General features: G+C 43.4%; 1 protein-coding gene across 8 annotated transcripts in view; it reads left to right on the forward strand.

The window, feature by feature from the left end:
* Positions 1-23,208, forward strand: part of CUX1 (cut like homeobox 1) — a 268,491-nt gene that overhangs the window by 107,226 nt on the left and 138,057 nt on the right. For all 8 annotated transcript variants that reach the window (XM_082776240.1, XM_082776233.1, XM_082776234.1 and 5 more), the window contains exon 4: positions 13,013-13,091. In XM_082776240.1, the coding sequence (XP_082632366.1) occupies positions 13,013-13,091 (79 nt within the window). The remainder of the gene's footprint in view (positions 1-13,012; positions 13,092-23,208) is intronic.

The raw sequence follows: 23,208 nt of genomic DNA on the forward strand, positions 1-23,208 counted from the left end.
TAAAGATCAGTTCCGTGGGGCATGGGGGGGTAGGTTTAGGTTTTAGCTTACACTTTTACATTGCAGAGCCCTACTTGTAAGGTCAGCTGTGATCCAGCAGCAAAACTTCTTAATTTCTCAGTCTACAGTAAGTTATGAGCTGGTCTTGTACTGTTACAGTTCCCATCAGAGTACAGGGAAATTCAGGAGCATGTTTTCAGAAGTCTGCCCAGGGAGTTAAGTGCACAACTCCTATTATCTGTAATGAGGGTTGCCTTTCTGATTACTTGTACTTCCTCCTAAATACGTATCTCAAATAGACAATAATTTTTCATCTTAAAAGCAGCGTGGTATTTTTTAGTTTACTATCCAATTTCCCACGTACTGCTAGAAATAAATAAATAAACAGGAGAACTTTGTCCTTGATATATCTAATAGCAATTTGTGAGAACAAAGAATGACTTGTGTGAGTCCATTTGCCATTAGAAATTTACACTTTAAAATTGTTCCAAGTGAATTGCAGTGCTCTTAAAACCTTTCCACTTTAGTTTCAAGTTTGCAAAGCACTGACTGAAGTGTATGTACGCTTTCAGTGCTGTTCTATAATGAAGGGAATGTCTGAAGATCAAGCAAGAAACATAAATCAAAATTCTGCTTAGTGAAGGCATATTATCCCATCAGATCTTGCCCATTGGAGACAGTTCACTATCACCTTGGTGTGGTTCACGCACACTCCTCTTGTGCAGATCTGCTTCACCAATGTAAAAGTGAAGTTTATGTTGGTATAAATTCAATCTTATAAATTACAAGGGTAAAATTTGTTGGTAGAAATTCCCTCTTAAGCGAAGCACGAATATGTCACAAGATTGTGCTGCTGAATCTCCTTAGGCAGTGATTCCAGTTTCTGTAGTCTAGACAGGGTTTTAGAAACCTAAAAGAACTGAATTAATTGTGATTGAGCACATAAATGCAGAACAGCTAACTGTCAGTTGTGGTATTTCATTATAGATTTAATTACTGTACCTTGTTTTGGAGACAAATAGGATAGAACAGAGTAGTTCAGTTGGAAGGGACCTTCAAAGTTCATCGAGTCCAACTGCCTGACCTCCTCAGCACTAATCAAAAGTTAAAGCATATTATCGAGGCATTGTCCAAATGTCTTTTGAACGGACAGGCATGGGGCATCAACCACCTCTCTGGGACGCCTACTCCAGTGTCTGAGCACCCTCACAGCAAAGAAATGTTTCCTAATGTCTATTCTGAACCTCCCCTGCCATTCCCATATCAGAATCAAAATGCTAAGGGTATCAATAATACTAAGAATCAGAATACTGAGAATATTAGCCTGTTCTGTTGAGTTATAATTTATTGTTCAGTGTATAGATGTGGCTTCTGTTCATTGTTAAGACTGGCTTTCTGAAAGATCATGAGATGAATGCTCCAGGTAGGTCAAGAACAAATTGCCTTCAGTGTATAGAGGCTTTTCTCCATCCAAACCCACTGGAGTTGCCTTGTCCTACTCTCCCGAGATGGCTCTGCAAGCCATGTAGCTGGGGCAGGTCTTGGTGTCACAGCACAAGTGCTCTAGGACATCTGCAGGGAGGAAGAAGTTGAAACAGGGAGTGATCTGCTGGTAAGAGATTCTCTGCTTCTGCTACAGATGCTTCACAAGTTGCAGCCCCAGTGAAGTATACAAAAAAAACAATGACAACAACAAAACCATAAGTATTTAAAATAAAGAGAGGTGAAAGGAAAAGTAGTGAGAATAGATGCCTTCTGCTGGAGAGGAAGTGTCCTGGAGCAGCAGGTAAAGAATACTCTTGGAGTGCTCTGGTTCACAGCCCTGCAGGCATTGTGGGTGTTCTATCAAACTTCAGGGCACCACCTTCTCCTCATCTTTTTCTTGTACAGAAGCTAGGAAAATATGTGCTTGCATGATGCAGCTTCTCCATCAACCATGTGGTCTCCACTGCATTTTTGCCCCTTGCTTCTACCTGCACCCCATACTGCTGTTGCACCCTTTTCTTGCTCCCTACTGACAGAACTAAGTAGGTGTTTTGGCATGTCAGAGCAATATTAAGTTATCGTGCTGCCCCAGAAGGGAAGCAGGCCTTTGCAGATCCCCCATGGGATGACTCCTTCCATGGGCTCAGGGCACTAGGGAAGGCCGGATGATCAGAAGACGCAGTTCCCTAACAAACAGAGGTATTTAGGCAGCTTTACACGGCTGTCGCTGTCTTCCTGCCTACCTCTGAGCTGCCTCCCCACCTCCTGCCTTCCCTTCACACTTCTACTCATATGATCCCGTGGAGAGCACAAAGTTTTCTTTTTTTTCCCCTCTTTTTGGCTGGCTTAGTTTTCTGCCAGGTTGGTCACTGACCCAGCTCGCTGAGGCTCCTGCTGGCCAGGGGAGAGGCAAGAAGAGCAAAGCCAAGGGCAGGAGGAGTGCGGCTGTGCCAGTGTAGGTTGACTTAAACTGTCCTTGAACTGTACCCTCAGCAAGCCCGACGTGACTTGGAGAGAGGTTAACTTAAGCTTGCATATTTAAATATCCTCCCATGCATGCTTTATGGGACATCTGCTTGTAAACCTGTGGCTAGTTCACTTTTTAAAATAAATACACTGATCACTTCAGCCAAATTTTCTTCTCAGCTTGAACACAGATATTGATACCTCATGCCCCACTCTGTGTACTCCCTTTGTATAGTATGTTCACAGGTAAAAAACAAAACAAACAAAAACCGTAACATTCCATATTCTGGGGATATTTATCTCAATCAAAAGAAATTGCAAATGAAACTGTTCGACTTATCAAATCTGCAGTTTCCATTAGTTGTTGGAAATAAGTTTTTTGGGGGGTACAGATGTTGGTGCTTTAAGTAAGTGTGGATTTTTTATGATGACAGTTAAAGCATTATGAAATGAATTTTAATGTGCTACAAATTTAAAATTGCATTCCTAGTGCAATGTGAAACCCTACTAATTCGTCATTGATAATTTCAATATAGTACTTTGTCCTTGTTTAGGATTTTAATGGAAATTGAATGCTTTTTTTTTTTTTAATGACTAGACTGTTGTGTCTGATAGAAAGCTGATAACATTGTCCTTTTGATTTCTGTGGGTAGCTTTTCTAACTTTCCTGCAAGGTTTAAGGCATAGAGGGTATAAATAGCTTATTTGGGAGCAAGACGGTTAGAACTCACTAACTTGAGGTGTAAAATTCCTAACATTTCTGTCTTGAATCTCATTTTTGTTTGCTTATCATTAACCCGAGGATGCATCTTATTAATGGTTTGCTCACAGTATGCTGGGCTAAATGCAGGACAGAATCAGAAGGGCTTAAGAGCTTTATCATTCAATCATAAAATCATTATCTATCGTTTCCAAGTTGGCAAGCAACCACCTCAGTAAGCTGTGCTCAAACCCACTGGGTCATTGTGCGTTATCACGTTTACGTGAGCCGTTGGGCATTTGTATGAGAAATCTTAAAAATAAAACTTTATGGTCTTGGGCTATGTTAATTCACAAGGCTGAAGCTGTGGTATGGAAATCTAATGTCTGAATCCGTATTTGTGAAGTCATCAAATAGATATTTTAAGGCTGGGAAAGGATTTCCTGAGGTCATTAGCATTCTTTTCATGTGGCATAGCAGTACTGTCCAACAGTAATGCAGTAATCCCTCATTTGGAGAACCCTTTAAGGCACATAACTCCGAAACAACACGCTAGGCTTCGTTTCTGTGAAATCCATTTCTCATTTTCTTCTCACAAAGCAAGTACTTTTAAGAGTGCTCCCGTTCTGATGAGACCACTCTGGCTCCCCACTTAGCTGAATTGCTCTTTAAACTATTAATTTGGTCAGCAGAGTAATTTAATAATTTTCCATATGCAGGCAACAGAAGCTGAAAATCTGTTTGGTGTGCTGGAACTACTAATCATGCCTTTGAAGGAGGGCTTTAATAATGCGTGTGTGTGCCTGAAGAACTTTGGACACGCTTTCCTTCTGCATTTTGGAAGGAGTTATTCCTGAGCTGATACCCTGATGCCCCCCTCTCCCCCTTTTAATTTCCTTATGTTAAATTTACAAACCTAATTAATACAATTTCTTTCCTGTAGGTTCACTCCATGATGGCTCAATTAGAGTAGCAGTAGAACTGTGGTTCAATATTCAGGCCAGCTTCATAATTGAAAACACATTTTCTTCTCAAAAGCTGCAGCTGGTTTGGTTCTGCTCATGCAGAAAAGGATATAACCTTGCATAACATAGGAAATGAACGGTTGAGAGAGAAGCCAAATTCAATTTCAGTCAGATATTTTGAGGATAAGTCCATGATCTATGGAAGCAAGGGAATGAAAAGTGTGTGTATGTGGAAAGCAGCGTATTCAGCACTCTATTAATCACGGCTAGCCTGGGTGCTGTTGTGTGCTGTTGCGTTAGCGCTGATTCGAGTACAGAGGCTGGAGAGCAGCCAAGCACTCCAGAAGTTAACCTCTTAAAGACCCTGAGCTGCTTTCTGTTGAATAAATGTAATTTTGTGGTCAGAAATAAATGCTTGTGATGTAGCAGGAGCTTTGAAAACAACAGCGTGGCAAAGCTATTACAAATTGCTCTGTGTTGTGGAAGTCAACAGCATACATCAAAATTCAGAGCTCGCATCGAGCCGAGCCCGGCCCGGAGCCTCACCACTCTTCAATGAAAGTCCCATTAAACCACTCCATGTAACAAAATGGAGTAAATCTGGTCTTTTTGGTGGGTAATTGTTGTCTTTCAGCATCCACTCTGCAGGGCGGGGGTGGTGGGTAATTTCCTTTGTATAAGGGGAGCACGGGGACTGTGCCTTCGTGTCAGTGTTGTTGGGGAGGGCACAGGTGTGCCCTGTGTGCTTTTTTGGGGTATCAGCAGCTCGGCAGCATTTCATCTCTGTTTACACATGTGTGCAAATGCTTATTTATTTATATATATTTGGCTTGATTGCAGTTTAAACAACAGGAAGGTGATTTAAATATACTTAGTTGAGCATCTCCAAGGCAGACGCGCTCTCCCTGGTGAGCGTGGAGGGTGCCTGCTGCTGCAAGGGTCAGAAATCTCCCTGAGGGAAGAGACATTTTAACTCCAGACCAAGGGGCAGAACTGCAGCAATTCTCAAACTGCAGAAATTCAGCTATTGGGATAACAGATGAAGTTCCAAAGCTAAGGTATGCCAGCCAAACACATACCAGCACCAGGCACCTTTCGGAGGCTCTTGCAGGTTCATCTCCATCCCGTCTGGTGTGCAGACAAGTCGTACAGAAACAGCCATCACTACAGGGGTAACCTGGGGGGGGATCAACCCAAATCCTCTTATTTTTATGTAAGTGACAACGTGCTGAAATTCCTGTTGGCAGCTGGTGGGCTGTCTATATTAAGGCCCGCTATGCCGCTGCCACGCATTTGGGTGAAATGCTAACAGTGGTGGGAAACTATTTATGCAAAATTCAGATAGGCAGCACTGTTTCAGTTCGCAGTGTCAGAAGTATCTTCTCATCCTTAAAAAAAAAAAAAAAGAAAAAAAAAAGAAAAAAAAAGAGAGAGTTTGAAGTGTGCTGGAAGGAATGAGGATGGGAGCGCTGTGCAGGGCGCGGTATTCTGCTGAGTGTCATCATAATCCAGTCCCTGCTTCTCCAAATACAGAATTTATGTATTTATTGCAGAATTATTACAAGGCTTAATACAGGCCAGTGTCTGTTTTTGCCTTGCTGTAATAAAGCAGCAGTGATTTGTAAGAGGGCAGCTCAGTATAAAATATGAGCAAAAGATTGCATTTTGGTATTTATGCACAGGTAGATTTGCACAAAGGCAGTTAATGAGCTCGTGGCTGCAAGGATTCCTCTGCCCTATTTTTTAAAATACATGAAGAAAAGCTTGGGTCATTTCAAGGGAGAAAAGCGATTGTGGGGTCCAGACCACTGCTTATGGTAGAGGAAGGAGGAGAGGCTGATGGGCAGATGAAAGCAGCCACTCGCTTTCCTGCCGGGAGGCTGGAGGTGAAGGGGGATGGCACGGGCTGTCACCGCTTTCTCTCCTTCCTGCCCTGTCCCCCTTCTGCTGCGTTGTGTGCCAGGCTTGCCCGTGTGCTCCTCAGGAGCAGATGTCCTCCATCCCACCCCGTGCTTGTGCACAACAGTGAGGATCAAACACAGCAAGTTCTTACGTCTCCCGGGTTAGCAGCATGCAGCAAATAATTTTGATCCCTTTGCTAGAAGGGTGTTCTTTTTAAGGTGTGCGGGCTGTAAGGAAGCCAGCGTCCCTGGCTGGAGGTTGTGTGGTGCTGGCACCCCTTCCCCTCCCATTGCTCCCCAGCTGAGACCCAGACAAGAGCACAGCTCTGGTGCCCTCAGCAGCAGCTCAGCACCCCCAGGGCCCTGGACACAGCCACTGTCCTCGGAGGACACATCCCATGGAGCTGCCGACTGCCAGCACTGGAGGTGCTGGGTGTCCCTGGGGAGTGCAGCACACAGCTGGTAATTACAGCTGCTTTATTGCCTCGCCTTCGAAGAATTGAGCTTCTGTCACATTCACCTGCAAAGTGTTTTTTTTTCCTCCTTGCTTCCTGACATGTTTGGCTTTTTTTTCCAGCACTTTGACCCTCCTTTTGCCACCCACGTTTCGACACTGTGGCTCCGTGCTGTACCAGCCCATGGCAGCACGGGGTTGCCGCAGGCAAGTGTCCTCGCCCCAGCCTGGGGTGCCCACCTCCTGCTTGTGCTGAGTCTAGCAAATGCACAGGATGAGTCAGTTCAGCTCGCCGACACGGTGGAAAATAAATTCTTTCTCTCCTTCGTTGCTTAGTTTTTCATCGAGTCAGTGAGCTGAATCATGCTACAAGACTGTGATCGCTGGATCTGATGCAAGAGGAGCGAGAGCTGGTGGCCCGAGGCAGGAGGAGGGAGCCGGGCTGCTCCATTTGGTGCTTGCCCGAGAGATGGATGAGGAGCAGAGTGAGAGCATAAACTGAGAAACGCTGCTCAGAAACGCCCGGAGAAGTGTGGAGGAAGACATGCAGGTTACAGAAGGATCCAGGAGAGGTTCAGCAATCGTAGCAGACCCACCACTGCAATGATCTGAAGGCAGGGTGGCAAATAGTAAAAGCTATTTAAACAAAGCTGTCATTCTGCTGTCAATGTCTTGAGGCACATGTTGGGCTGGGCTGTTTTACTGGGAAGGAAGATCAAAGACTGGAATAGCAGCAAGAAGCTGTCCTGTTAGAATGAGGGAGCTGAGCTTTCCTCAGGGGATGGCAGCGTTGTTTGTCTGGGAAAATCAGGATTTATCTGGGCACAAAAGGAAGAAAAGGTTTGCAGGGTTCAAGGTTGCAGCTGTTTCTCAGTAGAGGGAAGTAGAATTGAAAAGTTGAAGGATTTCAGTCCCTCTTGAAGCTCTCTTGTTAACTTGAGGTTAAACCAACCAGCTGGCGAGGTGCCGTGCTTGTCCCTTACTCTTCCCAGGTAGCGTAGCTGTGCACGGCACCCACAGCTTGGTTAAACAGATTGGAATTGTAGCCACTGTAAGGTCCTACTTTCCTTAAAGAATTTATAGCACAGCTAAAACACATACCATATGCTTTAAGCAGCTGCACAGGAATCATTTCTTTTTAATTTTGCTTCAAAAATCTTTTAATTGTAGCAGAGAAGAAAAAAAATCGTATTTTTAATTTTTCTTCTGTCAGCTGCAAAAACTCTAACTGGGCTCTATTTTTACTAGTTTTCTGTGTAGATACCTGTTGGTACGAAGAAAGGGAAATAAGCCAACTGCAGATATACACCGCGTGCTCCCTAATACACACAGTGTGTTGTAGAGCTGTTATGGTGCACTACCTTAGCAGCTGATGTACTGTTTTATGTGAGAGAGCAGCTAAGCTCTATTGTAATGGCTTAAAAGAAAGAATTATGTCATTGTGTAGCGCTAATAATGCTTGCTATATCCACCACTTGATTCCAAGGCAGCTATTCAAGAATATGGCTTAAAATAATGTTACGTTAATGAGTTGTTATCATGCTTTTCCCTTTGTTTAATATGTTTCTTACAATTCTTAATGGCACTTAGGTAGCTCAAAGAAATTGAAGACAAATGAAAAAGCTTGGCAATGCAAAACAATACAAGGAAAGATGTGTAGGGGAGCTCTGTGCGCAGAGGGGGCTGCATGTCTCTCATTAAGGCATCTATTTAGTTTAAAATTGGAACGGCAATATAAATTCCTGTTTAAAATGTTTATTTTTTCTTGGTAAGTTGGTTCCAGATTGGGTGCAGGACAGTACAGGTTAGCATCCTTCTTGTTGAGGTCATTAGTGAGAGTGAGGATTGCAACTGAAGAGCAAAGCTGATAAACAGAAGAGTCAGGACTACAAAATCTATGTGTGAATGCTTGTGTTTGAGACTCGTGATATGTGTGTACAAGTTAATCGTGCTTCAAGGAAATCACTAGTTCTTAGGTAATGCCGTACCAACACCAAAACCAGGTGATCCTTCACTGAGCAGTTGTTGGCAATGTTGAGTTGTATAAAACCAAAAGGAAAACAAAACCCCAGCAATGCAGAATGAGCCAAGTAGAAGGAACTCATCGTGGCCATGTGCTGGTCGCAGTGTCTGCAAACGTGTTAACGTCCTGGTACCCGTGAGTTGGGAGAATTGAAGTGTCAATGCAGAACACGTTGGCACCTGGCAGCTCCAGCTTCCTAGCAAAGAGTTTGACCTCCCTGCTTCGCTTTCACTCTGAACACAGCCGCTCAGCCTGCCTGGCTGCGGTGGCGGAGCAGGAACCGTGCAGCTTCTGCGGATCTGCCTGCTGAGCCCAGGTGATCTGTGGTGCAGTAGGCATCAGACTTTAATTAACGTTGAAATTTCTTGGCGCACGAAGCGTGACAGATTCCAAAATAAAGCCACGGGTTTTGCTTTCATCTTTTTGAATTTGTCTGTACGGAGCTAAAACAGAGGGAGTTAATGTTCATATGAAACTGCATTCGGCATCTTCCCTGACATACGCGGCCAGATTTATGGTGCTTACCTAAATGTGGAGACAAAACTGCTGATTGCATTGATGATTATTAGATTTTAGCCAGGTGTAGCTGATAAGAGACTGACCAAGCCCCCCTGAAATTGTCTGTCTGTGCTATCAAAGCAGCATGGCAGCAGTGCTGGGCAGCCTGCTGCTGTTCTGCCCGTGGAAAATGGGAGCAGAGCAAGGAGCTCTTGGCAGACAAGCTGGAGAGAGATGGTTTTGGAGGGGAAGGTGTCTTTCAGCCTCGGGGAACAACTCGGTACTTAGGGCAACAACTCATGAAAGCACTTGACCTGGAAAAATAAGGTGGATGAAGGGAGGGCGGCTCTCAAACGAGCGTCTTGCTGCTCTGGTGAGATTGTGAAGATGAAGGGTGTGCGAAGGAGGGAGGATTCCTCGTGTCTCATTTCTGTTATCTCAGTGTAGCTCCAATGGTATTATCAAGACAAATAGTATGCCAAAACTTAAAAGTGAACATATGTTTATGGGGGTGGTGGGGAATACAGAGGTCACTGTTGTTTCTTTCTGGTATGAGAAGACATAATGGGGCCTGGTTTAGATAAATTAAGATGTGGAGCTAAGCTCGTGTCAAGACTACCCTAGTGTGATTATAAGTTGACTTCTTTCTGGGTCCCTCAAGTTTTTAGAGTCAAATAAAAATGTTCAGCAAGAGTTTTATAATATATTCACTGACTGTTTTAGTGTGATCTGATTGCAGCTGATCCTTGTTGGCTCCTGAACCAATTTTACTTTGATTTGAAAAATTTTCAGTGAAATCCCAAATGCTTATTTCCGTGTCATTTCAGCGCTCTGTTTCCTTTGTCTCTGGACTTTATTTATATCTTGCTATTTTGATGACCTTCTCATCCCATATTTCCCCTTACACAGCTGGAAACTGGCATACTTAATTCTTTTTTATTCTAGTTAAAGTCATCATAGTGCTTTGGTTAAAACTATGTTTTAAGATACAGAATAGCTGCAGAGCTCATTTTTAATAGAATTTTAACCCAGGCAGCTTGATTGATTTTTTTTTAACTACTTAAACATAAAAAAAAAATCTTTCTGCTTGGTAGGATTGTTTGGAGTTCAGGCTCTGAATTTTGGGAGGAAAAAAAAAAAAGATGTGAAAGTTCCGATGATTTACAAACTGCTGCCATCAGAGCATCTCTGATGTCCTTGGAATATGGTGTTTCAATTCTGTTTTATACGTCAATCACTATATAACTGGCGAGTGGTGAATAAACCATAGTTTTTATAATATTTAGAGAGAACATAAGTACTAATGCCCTTTATTAAAATGTAAGAAGCTGTAATAGGAAAACAAATCCATTCAGTTATTTCACAGAAATAGAAATGCGTTTATTTTAAAAGCCTTGTTTTTCCTAGAAGGGGCAAATGAATTTTTCAAAATACAGTAAAGAATGAGTTCTGTGATGCTAATCGTCTTTAATAATAGTAATTTAAATTTGGCTGTACTGTGCTGAGCAGCAGCGAGAGAAAATTGTACGTGGGAACGCTGAAGTCCAGAAGTCTAACATATGGTGTGCTTTGGCCTTCAAAGTCTGTCTTCATGTACCCATGAAATATCTCAACTGCAGAAGCCTTTCTGATGGCTGCCCCCTCCTTTCTCGCCCGCTCGCTCGCGGTGGCTGATACTCTCGAGCATGGTTTGCACTACCCGGTGCTTCTCCGGCTCTGGCAGTTTGTTCCACATTCTAATTTCAAATACTCTTTGTGTGAAAATGTTCCGAGTTACTTATGTTCTCGTTCCCTAATGAGCATCGGTCCATCTGTGATTGCTTGAATTCCGATTAATAAACGCGTTATTCACAACCATCAATCCCTCGCTGTCCAGCACGTCGCATCACACGGCGGCTGAGATCCCGGTGCCTTCCCGGTGCTTTCTTGGTGCATTCTGACAAAGAGCCTGAAAAAGTGTGTCCTGGGACCTGGGGTCTGCTCTCCAGATCCACATCATTTTGGCCTATGCTGCTTGCTTGTCATCTCCCCAGTACTTTATTTTTAAATTTATAAGAATAGGTCATGGTTCAGTCATGGTACACCTCAGTTAAATTGCTTAAATTAATCCAGCCTTTGGGGGCTGTAAGTGAAGAAGGAATTTGGTTTGCTTCTCCTACTACAGCCTTGGCTCATGCTGAAGTAACTTGTCCCTTCACCACCTCTCACCATCTCTCTCCAGATTTCGTTGGGGCTGCCAAACGCTGTGCAGATGCCTTTGCTGTCCTTACTTTTCTCCTTGACCCCTCTCCTCAAGCCTTTCCTCAGTTTACACATTGTGTGTTGTGCTTCTGTGTAATTTTACAATTGGCCTCGTACTTCAGCTTTCTGGCCTTGATCCCCTCCACGCCGGTCTCCACAGGCCACGTAGAGCCACAAGACTGAACTTAAGCCACGTGCAGGTGCTGCGTGCTGCTCCTGCGCACTTCTTCGCACCCATCTCCTCCATGATTTCCATCAGCCATGTTGCAGGGTTCTCCCCCCGGATCCTTCCCTTCCCAAAGCACTCTAGCAGCAGGCAAACAGCCGCGGCACCGGGCTGACCCAGCAGCGCCCTGTGCTTATCTCTCCTCCTCCCCGCGCCGTTTCCTTGCCCTGGCACCCTGTGCTTCCTGCGCCAGAGCTCCCCGCGAGCCAGCGCGGCAGGTCGGGCTTCAGCCTGCTTTCCCTCCCTGCAGCCCTCCCTCCTGTATAATAAAATATCAGATACTTTCCTGAAATGCAGATACAGTAAACTCTCCCCATTGTTCCTGCCTTATCTACCGAATCAATAAAGTGGTTAAAGAATTCAAGGACGTTTTTCAGACAGGACCTTCCTTTTTTAGTACATGTTGACGTACGCACCTTTAAATGGTTTCATAATATTAACTGCTTTTCAAATACACAGAAGAATTGGTATCAGGCCTTTGTATCTGTAGTTCTTCAGATCCTTCCTTGCTTTTTATTAAAACATGGGAACGATAATCTGCATGCTTTTAGTTTCCTGATTTCAGTAAACTGCTGGAGAGCTCTGCCAGGCTTTCCTGCTTCCCTTTCTGTCCCTTTCTGCTTTGGCGTAGTAATTCAATGGGCTGAGTCCTGGGTGGGTTTGTGTGTTTTTTGTCAATATTTAGTAATCGTAAATCCTCTGTTTTCCAGTACGTTAGGAAAACACTCTTGCCAAAAAAAAAAAAAAAAAAGTTGCTGTGGAATTATTCTCAGAGCTATAAAGCTGCCTTTCCTTTTAAAATGAAATTTTTAGAGGAAAATACAGATTTAGAGAAAATAATAGCTTGTGGGAGGCAGTATTTTCCCTCACCTGGGCAGGCAGCTTCTCAGATTAGTACTGTATGTATTAATACAAAACAAGAACAGAAACTAGTCAGAGCAGCCTGTCTCCAGCTCAGCAGTGCAAGGCAGCACAGCCTTCACGGTCTGTGCTTTAAGCTTTAGCAGAAAATGCATTTGCATGTAGAAGATTCAGAGATTTAGTATTAAGTATCAGAGGGTACCCAAAAGTACAGCTTTTCATCTTCTCACAGGCTTAGTGGAAATAACAGAAAAATATGTTTCCTACAATAAAGGCAGAGCGTGATGTCCGAAGTACATGCGGTTCCCATTTGTTGTGTTAGATCTTGGTAAGTGGTAAAAGACAAGTTTTTGAGAAGAATGTCTGTCTGCCAAGTGCCTGGCTTTCTTTTTTTTTTTTTTTTTTTTTTTTTTTTAATATTTAAAGTAACAAATGATAATAGGCAATAGTGTTCATAAAAATATCAATGCTTCCTATTGTGCTGAAACAGGACTTTAAATTACATTAAGTACAGACTTACCAGAAATACTCTTATACGGCTGCTTCTATAGGAGCTGTACACAGGAGACTCAAGTTCCCTCTTTATGTATTAACTAGTTTTATATGAAATATTTCCATTTATTTTTATAGCTCTGACTACAGGAGTTGTATTGGAATAGATCTAAAGCCTTCTTTTCTCATCACCCCTTTAGATTGACGCATTGGGTAAAAGAAGCAAAGAAGCAGAGGCAGCCTTCTTGAATGTTTATAAGAGATTAATTGATGTTCCAGGTAAGCAAATTATTTATGTATTCTGAGAATCTCGTCATTTATTTTGGTGTGAATGCTGCTTGGCATTTTTCTACCTTTGCTAAGTTAAATATGAGTAATGTTTTTATTCTGAAACCAATATGCTCTAATATTATTTCTAATGGAAGAAACTATAGCTAAGGCACGCTTCATGACTTCTTAAAACTGTTCATTGACTTTACATTTTAATGTTTGTATGAATCGATTAATATTAATACAGTATTGTGTGATTCTGAGTAATTCATTTATTAGAGAGTCCACTCTAACAAAATAGATACATCTTGAAACTTCATCAGGGTGAGGCGATGCTTGTACCCTGAAGGACAGAGAAAATTCCTCATCCTTTGAAGGAGAAAAAAAAAAAAAAAAAAGAAAAAAAGCCTTAATAGTTGCTTGCAAAGGCCAGTTGCTTTGCTCCTATTCATTTGTGAAGAGAAGAAACACTTTGGATACTGAAAATTAAATCATTACCAAATTTCAATTCTGTTCAGCCTAAGTGTGATCATAAATTTCATGCAAAGGCTTTTCCTGTGTGTATTTTCAACTTTGCTTTATGTTTGTCGGCACAAGTTTCCGTATCATTTCTTTTTGCATTCTTTGGGAGTTGATTTTTTTGTTTGTTTGTTTTCCCCAATGTTAGAGACGTTGCTGTCTGTCAAAGATGAGAGGGAGTTATGAGTCCAGGTCCTCGGGTCTAAATCCTGCCTGGGCTGAGCTGTTGGCATATGGCAGTCTGTGTATGATTCTGTACTTTCATAAATGTGGACATTATATATATCTCTCTCTGAGTTATATTCAATACACTTATCTCAAAGAGGTTTTGAGGTACAATTAATACATCTAAGGGCTTTTAAGTTCTCATTGCGAAGCACACACTGGTCTTTACCTTTTAAGGAACGTACTTCATGCACACTTCAAACCAAAATGAATTTTTTAATGTTTTGTTTACAGCTTAAGTGGTTAAAAGGTCAGTGTTTTTCAGAAGCTAGTCAGCACTAATGTATGTATTTTTCCTCCTTTTGCCCAGTGGCCAGTACCTGCTGTGCTATGTGTGGTGTACATGAAGCAATGCAGAGGCTTACAATGCTTGTCCTCGACCACAGTTGCCCCAGCAATGTTGATTTTTCAGTTATTTGGCCATGGCCTGGAGTTTTCATCGACTTGTTTCCTGCTCATTGTAACCATTCTTAGGTGTATAGCTCCACTTGCACATCTGCCTGTGCCACAGGAGGTGGCTGACATCTCGGAGCAGCTCCATGCATCGGACGGCTTATGTCGAGGTGTGCAGCAGGGCACAGGATGGGCTTTGTGCAGGAAACTCCTCCATGAAAGCACCCCCAGCAGACCCACAGACTGCAAACCCACCGTGTAGTGCTGCAGAAAGGAGCTGTAGCCTTTCCATCTCCATCTAAACCCACCCAGGATGCTTGTTTGTTTCCTGCCATAGCTTGGGAGGCGGGTCAGTTTGATGTCTAGTGCTCTGAGAGTGGTAGTGTCAAACCAGAACTGCATGGGTCTCTGTGGATGCTCTCAAGCAGAGGCTTTTTTTCTGAAGCCTTGTGTCATCACAGGTGCTGAGATTTGAATAGCAGAGTCAAGAGTAAAGCGTGGTGGGGAAGGCAGGACATACGTCCCATGCTGTAGGATCTAAATCATGAGAGGCGCCTTTGTAAGAGAATTTTCTCCTTCATTTGCAAGAGCAAAATTTGCACCCCTTTGTCCACAGTCACAATCTCTCCCTTGTCCAGCCTTCCCCTGTGTGTGCCTTATGTTAAGTGTCAGAGAAATATTTCTTTGAGATTCTGACTCCATGTAAAACTTTCAGCCTGGCTAGGTTGTGAGTGCAATGGAGTCTGTGGGATTAGAAATATCTACAGGTCTTAGTCCCACGTCAGGGCCGCAGGCCTCAGAGGCACACGAAGAGCATGCCAGTGCTGTTAAAAGCAAATTCCAGATTCTCCAGAAGTCCGGCCAGTCTCCGTAGCTGTATGCAGGGTAGCCAGTACTCGCAGTTTACAACAAGGAACGTAACAGAAAGGAAAATCACCATTAGGGATGGATCGCGCTGGTGTTTGTCACGGTGTGGCAGGGCTTGGCCATATGCACTCACAGTGCATGCGGTGGTGGCTTTGTCCTTTCATTATATATAGTCTTCTACATTTGGTGTATCTTCATGGTGGGCTTTCCTTTATAGGAGCCACCGGTATTAATTTATCACACGTGCTGTTCTGCCTCTCTGTGGCTTACATATCTTTTGACCTGTCCATTTGGTATTTCAAATATTTAGGTACGCTTTTAGCTCTGAAATCCTGCGATGTTTTCTTTTCAGTGCAAGAAGGGAGCTATGATGTTTTGAGAAAGCTATGACTGGAATGCTGCAGAGTGGTTATTTAGCATTAAGCATCACTGTTACATGACAAGGGTGCAATTTTATCAGACGTTCAATATCCTTTATAGGACCATATAATAATTGCAGCTGAAGTCTAATTCCCAGCAGCCAATTTTATGGTTCTTGAGGAAAGCATGTATTCCTCTCTTCAGTAATAATGTGCACACTTTATATAATTAAAAAGGACTTCTATTTTAATTTTAGTATAAAATGATCTGTATTGAAACTCTGGCTACGGTGCTTTGTGGATTCAGCTAAGCTTAATGATTTTCTTTCCTGACTTGACCAGAGTTTTCACTCAGGCTCTCCAGTGAAGAATTTGTGGGAAGGCTGGTATTTTGTGAATTTTCCTGTATACATCAAGTGGTTTTCTCTTTAAAAGATAAAATAGACCTTTTCAGATCTCTCCCCAGTTTATGTCACTGTTAAAATAGCATTATCATCAGTGTGTTCTGCAAAATACATCCTTCTGAAAGGAAAGTACGTATCACAGAAAACACTTTGGTTTATGTGCAGTTATACGGTTGTAATTCTCACCCCGATCATTCTGTCTTGCTGGAGACTGAACATTTTTAATTAATGGAATTAATTTTCTCATTTAATTGCCTTATTTTCAGTATGCAGCACAGAGCTAGAGAAAAGTGAATGCTGCCACATGAATTGCACTAATCAACAAGGTTGTCACAACTTACCTTTAAAAATAATGTGAATGTATTTATTTTGAGGTAAAGGGAGGTTCGGTTTGTATTTTAAGGAAGCTTTTACAGCTTTAAGGAAGCTTCCATCTGTACAAGATTTCTTTCTCTCTAATTTTTTTAATAAGTGCATTATGCTATCACCCTTGGCTTTCAGGGTCTTAATCTTGCAAACACTTCAAGTGAAATCAGAGCCCTATTTTGTGTGTGGAGGAGCAGTTGCAGTATGTACATAATTCTCTTTTTAACAGAAAAATATTAAGCTTGAACAACATCAAAAATTAAATATTTTTCTCTTAAAAAGGAACTGTGTTCAATGCTTGAGAAGTTTAATCTTTTTTTGTTACACAAAATTTGCTGTGATTTTCAAGTAAAGGTTAAAAGAGAGACCGGCACGAACGCCAGATGATGGTATCTGCATAAACTGCACAGAATTTCACTTTACGCTGTCTCGTTATTACTGTGCAATTACTGCACAGTGCCACACTTTCATTTTCTCGGTTTTCAGCATTACTCCTCTTACGAATGGCTGCTGCATAGGCAAAAAGAAACAACTTCTGTCTTGAAACAGAAAATTTTCTATCTTGCTGTGGCAACGATTAAACCAAATTTGGGTGCCAGCGCTCATTTCCTCTAACAAGTGTTGGTGCGTACTTTGCAGTACCGCTAAAAACTTGCTAGCAGGGAGGAGTACCTGTCAGTTTGCCTCCTCCTGGGGCTCCCTGGACTCGGGAAACTCGAGCCATCGCTGCTGGGCTTGGGTCCCAGCCTGCAGCCTGTGCTCCTCCACCGAGGCTCAGCCCTAAGCTGGGCTCCTTCCTCTCTGCCGCCTTCCTGCCTTCAGCACGGCTGTGCCCGGCACCAACAGAGTAAGAAACTGCGTGGAGGCTTGTCAGCATACACGTTTTGAGAATGAGGGTAGGTTAACAAAAAGTTGCTCTCAGTTTGGTGGGGACTGCACAGCTGTTGTGGGTTGAGTCACAAGCGGTGTGTGTGTATTTCTGCTTAACCTGGATCTCACCAAGAAGGAACTGAATGACTCTTACAGTGTGAAAGGGGATGTGCTTGTGTTTTTACTGGAGACTTCACAGCTCTGTTGTGGTCAGACGTGCAATTTAATGTGCGTGATGTATTTTTTAGTTCAGAGGAGCCCCTATCTAAGGGAAGCATAAAATAACAGAGAGGGTAAAAAGAAGAAACACACAATTCTTTTAGTGTGCCCTGTCAAAACAATTAAAAGCAGTAACAATGAAAGATGGCTGAAGTGGAAATTTTGTCTTTCCCTTGTTCTTACCGTCATAAATTGTGTGCCCGGCCCCAGGGGCTGGACCTTGCAGAGGGAGGGGAAGGAGGGACGGGCGCCTTGTGAGAGTTTTCCGCACACCCATCGGACGTGTAGCGGTGCTGCTCGCAGTCACAGTTCTGCCCTGCCCATTCGCCCTGCCTTGCACAGGGCTAGCTTTTCCAAGGGAATATTTAGCTGTGGAAACGCAAACATCATTTAAAAGAAGTAATCAATTAAAATTAGTGTTAGGGAATTACTTCTATGGGCAGAAATCTGTTTCTTGCCCATAAAGAAAGCTTCATTCCTTTCCCAAGGAGCACAGGCTATCGGCACTGTGAGATGTAGTGCTTACATCGCTCCATTTCCCTGTGATTATTTACAGTTTAGCAACACTCTCCAGACTTGTATTGCTGCCTGGGCTACAAAAAGACTTCCATTTAAAAAGTGGTTAACGCTTGATCAGTGCTCTGTGTCAAAAGTGACATAAGAAAAAAAAAAAAAAAAAGTTTAGATTTTTTTCAGAAAAGTTATCTTTTGCTTCTGCTGGAGGTGATAAATGTGTATGAAGTTGTTGTGTTCGTGTACATTACGAGACTCGTTTGGGTTGTTCTGCAGAACATAATGTTAAGCAGAAGGCATAAAGGTTAATGCCAGCCGATGGAAGTCTGTACAGACTGTTACGTACCCAGGTGAGCAGAAAGCTGCATGACGTGCTTAAATCGCAGCACAAGCACACACACACTGCCCTGGTGCCTGCACAGGAGCAATGGCTGAGTGCAAAGAGGTGAGAAGGAAAAGAGGCTGCTCTGAGGGATCATGTTCAGCACATCCTGAACTAGAGCACTAAAAACATGGTATGAAAAAGTTAATTATCAGAGTACTTTTAATTGGGCTAATTGGTAGTTGTTCTGCAAAACTCTGTCTAGAGAGCATGATTGGGTTGTTACACCCCGAGTTTGTGGTGTATTGAGGCTGATCAGCACAGATAAGTTTCTGAGGAATGTTTCCTATTGTTATGTACGGTGTGAAAAATTTTAAGCAGTTCCATGTTTGATAAACAGTAATAGGTGCCAAAATTGTCCCCCCTTCTTGAAGAAAATATACGTAAATCAAATTGGAGATAGAAGCGTAAAATGAAAGGGCTTATATTTCTGCTGTCCCTAACTTTGCAATGGAAATGAATATTCATAACAAGTGCCTTTTCTCAACATTAGAGGGAAAACAAATCAGTATGACAGTGAGTAGTCCTAGGAGGAAAGGAAGCAAAATGAACTTACTCACGGACAACAGAAGCAGTGCATACACCCCCTCAAAGAGAGCAGTGGGGTATCTTTTTAAACACACTTGAAAATCGAATAAAATTAAGCAGAAAATTGAACGTAGTTAATACTTGAAAGAGCAAAAAGCAGCAAACCCGTGGGGCTGCAGGTAGTGATTTAGCTTGTGACTGTATCACATCTGAAGGCACAGTCTTTGAAGCTTCACCACCACATTCAGACCAGGTAAAAAAAATAAATAAATAAGGGACTTGTGTAAACATATTTAAAATGCCCCAGTTCTGGCTGGAAGAGAAGTCTCTACAATAACAAATCAGGGAACGTAGGCACCGGTGATTTTTCTGCAAACTGTTCTGCACAAAGAAATGCCTGAGCTGGGGTGAGAAGGATGGTTTATAGCCCAGGCTGCAGAGCAGAGGTCTGGAGCAGCATTCTGGTGGGGTCAGCCGCCGCTACTGTGCATTTTTCAGAAGGGTCTGGCTCGCCTGGGATGCTGCTCCAGCCTTGGGGCAGCCCAGCACCGAGGAATGTGGAAGTAGCTCGTAATCACTTCAGCCTCCTTCCCTCCGGGGTCTGAATTTTGTGCCGTGCCTCGGAAATAAAGCATGAAATACAATTTTGGATCTGTGCTGGCTGAGTACACGCTGGTAGGGCATACTGTTAGCGTTACATAGTTACTTTCAGATGAGGCGCAAAGTCCTGGCCAACGCTAGTCTTTTAGTTCTCATTCACTTTATCCTTACGTTTTGAAATGGATGTCACAATAACCAAAAATAGCTTTGTTACCTGAATATGTGGCTTCAAATTGGGTTTGTCTGATCACATTTTTTCTTCCGTTTTTCATGTTGAATTAATAATTGGATAAATTCCTTTGTAAAAGCTGGAATAAATATTCGAAGGAAGAAATATCCCTAAAGCACACACTTTAAAAAATTTATTGTGTGCTTGTCAAGCCCTATTTTAGTTGGTAGGCTGGAGGCACGGAAGGAAGAGGGGAGGTGCAGATAAGGGAAGGATGCAGTGAGTAGATGCAGGAAGAATGTGCAGTATAGAGCAGACAGCCCTGCTGCCTTGGGCATGTTCACCTGGAGGTGCCAACTGCAGCACTCTTGCTTTAGGGACTGGGCTTAGAGCAACCCTAACCCCAGTGACTGGAGCAGCATTGCATATTCAGGGAAGAAGAGGCAGTATTTGATGCATGTGTGATGGGATATATTGCACTTCCCTTTGTCAGTTGCAGGAATGTGAACTGGAATTAGAATAAACCCCAGCCTGCTGAGGGTTTCGGGCTAACTACATGCAGCAGTGTTCAGGAGAAAGAAGGGATGATTGTGGCAGAAATGCTTTCAAATACAGTGGAGGGTTCTCTTTTCTTTTTATAATCTCAAAATAGGAGAAATAAAACTTTTAGCATATGAACGATTGTCTGTAACTGTCCTTTGCTTTACATTGAGCTCAGTGTGCAAGCAGTAAATTCCAATGTCTTCAGCCATTACTAGAGTATTAATGTTCAAATGGGAGCATTTTCAGTTGCAGGGGTTTCTCTTATAACTCACTAGGTCCTTTTTTAGCTGGCATATTACAGTGCCATAAAATACTGTATCACCTATTATGCATGCCCACTTTACTATTAAAAACTTCTCTAAGGATTAATTTTGGTTACTCCTTCGAAGGTAAAGGGAACTGCAACACAATTCATGAAGGAATCAATCATCAACATTGTCTTGCTTGACTTTTTTGGATACTAGGGTAGAGATGCATTTCATTATGTGGTGCAGGGCCAAAGCATCTTTTCAGCAAGTAGCCGATTGGTAGATAAATAAAGGATGTTTTCACGTAACACCCTACAAGGTCTAAGAGCCACATTCCGGCACAGGCATCCATGTGCTTGTGGTCAAAGTGGCCATATCCCATCTCACATCATTTCACTTAACCCTGTGAGCATTGCAGGGTGCTGCCACTGACAGCTTATGGTGATTAATGGGGAGCAAAGCCGCCGTTATGCTGCGGCTTCCCGTCCCTGCTCAGAGGGGTCGCTTCAGAATTGCTTTGCTGCTTTAGTGCTTTTGGAGGGCAGCAGAATGTGGCATTCTGCTTTCTTTCTGGTATGGAAGATGAGGGTCCCTCACCCTCTTGCGGGTGCTTTGAATTCCCGGGCACGGCCCTTACAAAATGCTCCGATGCCAGGAAGGTGAGGGGAACACTTTGAAAAATGGAAAAAATAAAAGGAAGAGAGAGATCCTAGTCCTGTGGGATGGGGGAGTAAGAAAATGTGTTTAATTCCTGATGGAAGGGAGAACCTTTTCATGTTTTTTATGAAGTGAGGAGTTGGAGAGATGATGAGCTTTGTTTCAAACGGAATTACGGCTATAACTCTTCTGTCCCTGGGCTACCAGAGTCATGGGGGAACAGGAGGAAAGTTATCATTTATTCCATGAAATCTTTGTCTCAGTCTCTCTAGGCTATTTCAATTTACCCCTGAAATTTCTGGGGAATAATTAATGAATTAATTAAGTATGCTGTGAGGTGTTTGAATATTCAAAAGCTACAATGTAATTATTATTTTTTCTAAAACACATTTTCAGGTTATTTTCAGATATGCAGCCTCCCAAGGAGGCACTTAGTGCATCACAAGCTGATGGAGCTGCCTGCGAAGCAGGCACCGTGTGCCCAGAGAACCGCTCGCTGCATGGCTCAGCTGGGGGCAAAAGCTTCATTCACTTGGCCGTGACATGGCTGAGCTGAACTTTTTTGCAAAAAGTTAACAGTCTACGGTAACGAAGTCAAGCTAAGGAGGGTGTGTTTTTTTATTTATTTATTTTTAATTATTTTTATTTTTTCCCTCTCCCTTATCATTTTGCGTGGGTGTTTCTTGTGAGCAATCGCTAAGCTTGGTTTGCTTACAGCATGGTGTAGGCAACACAAACAGTCTTTTCGAAACAATTGCTGTGCCTTCGGTGCATTATTTTTAGACCCCAACCTTAGGAAACACATTCCCTGTGATATAAAATATTAATTGCCCCTGTAGTCCTGGCACTGTTTCATAACTTGCTTTCCGCGCGTTTCCAGCGCTACGGGCCTGTCATGAAAAGGGAGGAGGGGATTTAGGAGAAGCCCTTTGTTTTGGAAACGCCTTCTCAGGAGCTCCATTTTAAGACACCGGCCAAAGTATTAGGTGCCCTTTCCCCTTTTGTGAATAAACTGAGATGAGCCCGCCAGCAGCGCCTCGCACCGCAGCACGAGAAGAGCATTTCCCTCAGAAGCGTGAAAAGAAACGGCGCCTTTTTATTTTATTTATTTAAATTTTTTTTTTGGTTAGTTTCCCCGGCCCAACCCGGAGCCTTCTGAGGGCAGCGCTGCGCTTCCCGGCTCCGAGCTCCAGGCCGGGCATTGCCGCTCGCTCCCCGCGGGGCCGGGCCGGGCCGTGAGGGGCCGGGAGGTGCCGTGAGGGGCCCGCCCGGGAGGGGCCGCGAGGTGCCCGGTGCCGAGGCCACGCCAGGCCGGGGCTGCGCAGGCCTCTGCCGGCCGAGGGGACCCGGCCCGGCCTCGCGGCTCTCGGGGGGCTTGAGCCGGGCTCTGCCGCCCCCCTCTATCCCCGATAAACGAGGGTGGTCCCAGCATACTCCGTATCTAGACAGCTTTTCATCAGTCGCTCATCAGCATGCTAATTGCTGTATGACTAATTATGCCCTGAATTCCAGTTGATTTTCTTAATGAGACAGCTGGGTTAATTATGTAATCGTATGATTACATTAGCCTAGAGTGCCCTGGCGAAAAGCGAGGCAGGCGGGAGCGTGATGTCATTGCGGGAGCAGCGCGCACAAGGGGGTGCATTCATCTCCGCTAATGACAGGGGAGGGCAGCGTACCCACAGTGCTCTTTGTGTAAACACTTAGATTGAATTATTAAGATCTGTGTCTTTTTCCAGCTTACAGAATGAGTGAGGGATTTTTTTTTTTCCCTTTTTTTTTTCAGTGAAACCCCGTTTGGAAATTCAGCCAGGCATCGGTAGTGGGGTTTTGTCGCCAGGTTTGGGTTGTGCTGGGGCTGCAGGTGGTGAGGTGCTGCCTCCAGCGAGTAACATAACGCACTCTTTGGTCCAAATCTATCTCTAGGTTACTTAGAATGGTTTTAAACCATTCTGAAAATGCATGGTGTACATGCACAGACGGCAGCAAAAAATTGGTTCTCCTGCGCTGCTGTTCAAAAATAATTTGTCCTTGGGGCATGTATATGGTGCGAGAGTAGCCTGAGAGGTTTACTGCTGCTGCCTTGCACCGGCTTGTTTGATGTGAAGTGTTGCCTACTATATAAATAATGTTACACTTGTAACGCTGGCTAATTCTGTTCACCTCTTCATTTGCTGGGATGTGTCCATCCAGCCCCTTCATGAGCAGAGGAGCTGTCAGCAAGGGGACCAGTGCGGTGTGTGACAGCTGTGAGCACCACACCG

Source organism: Aythya marila, assembly GCF_965140915.1.
Source record: "Aythya marila genome assembly, chromosome: 20".
NCBI classification, from domain to species: domain Eukaryota; kingdom Metazoa; phylum Chordata; class Aves; order Anseriformes; family Anatidae; genus Aythya; species Aythya marila.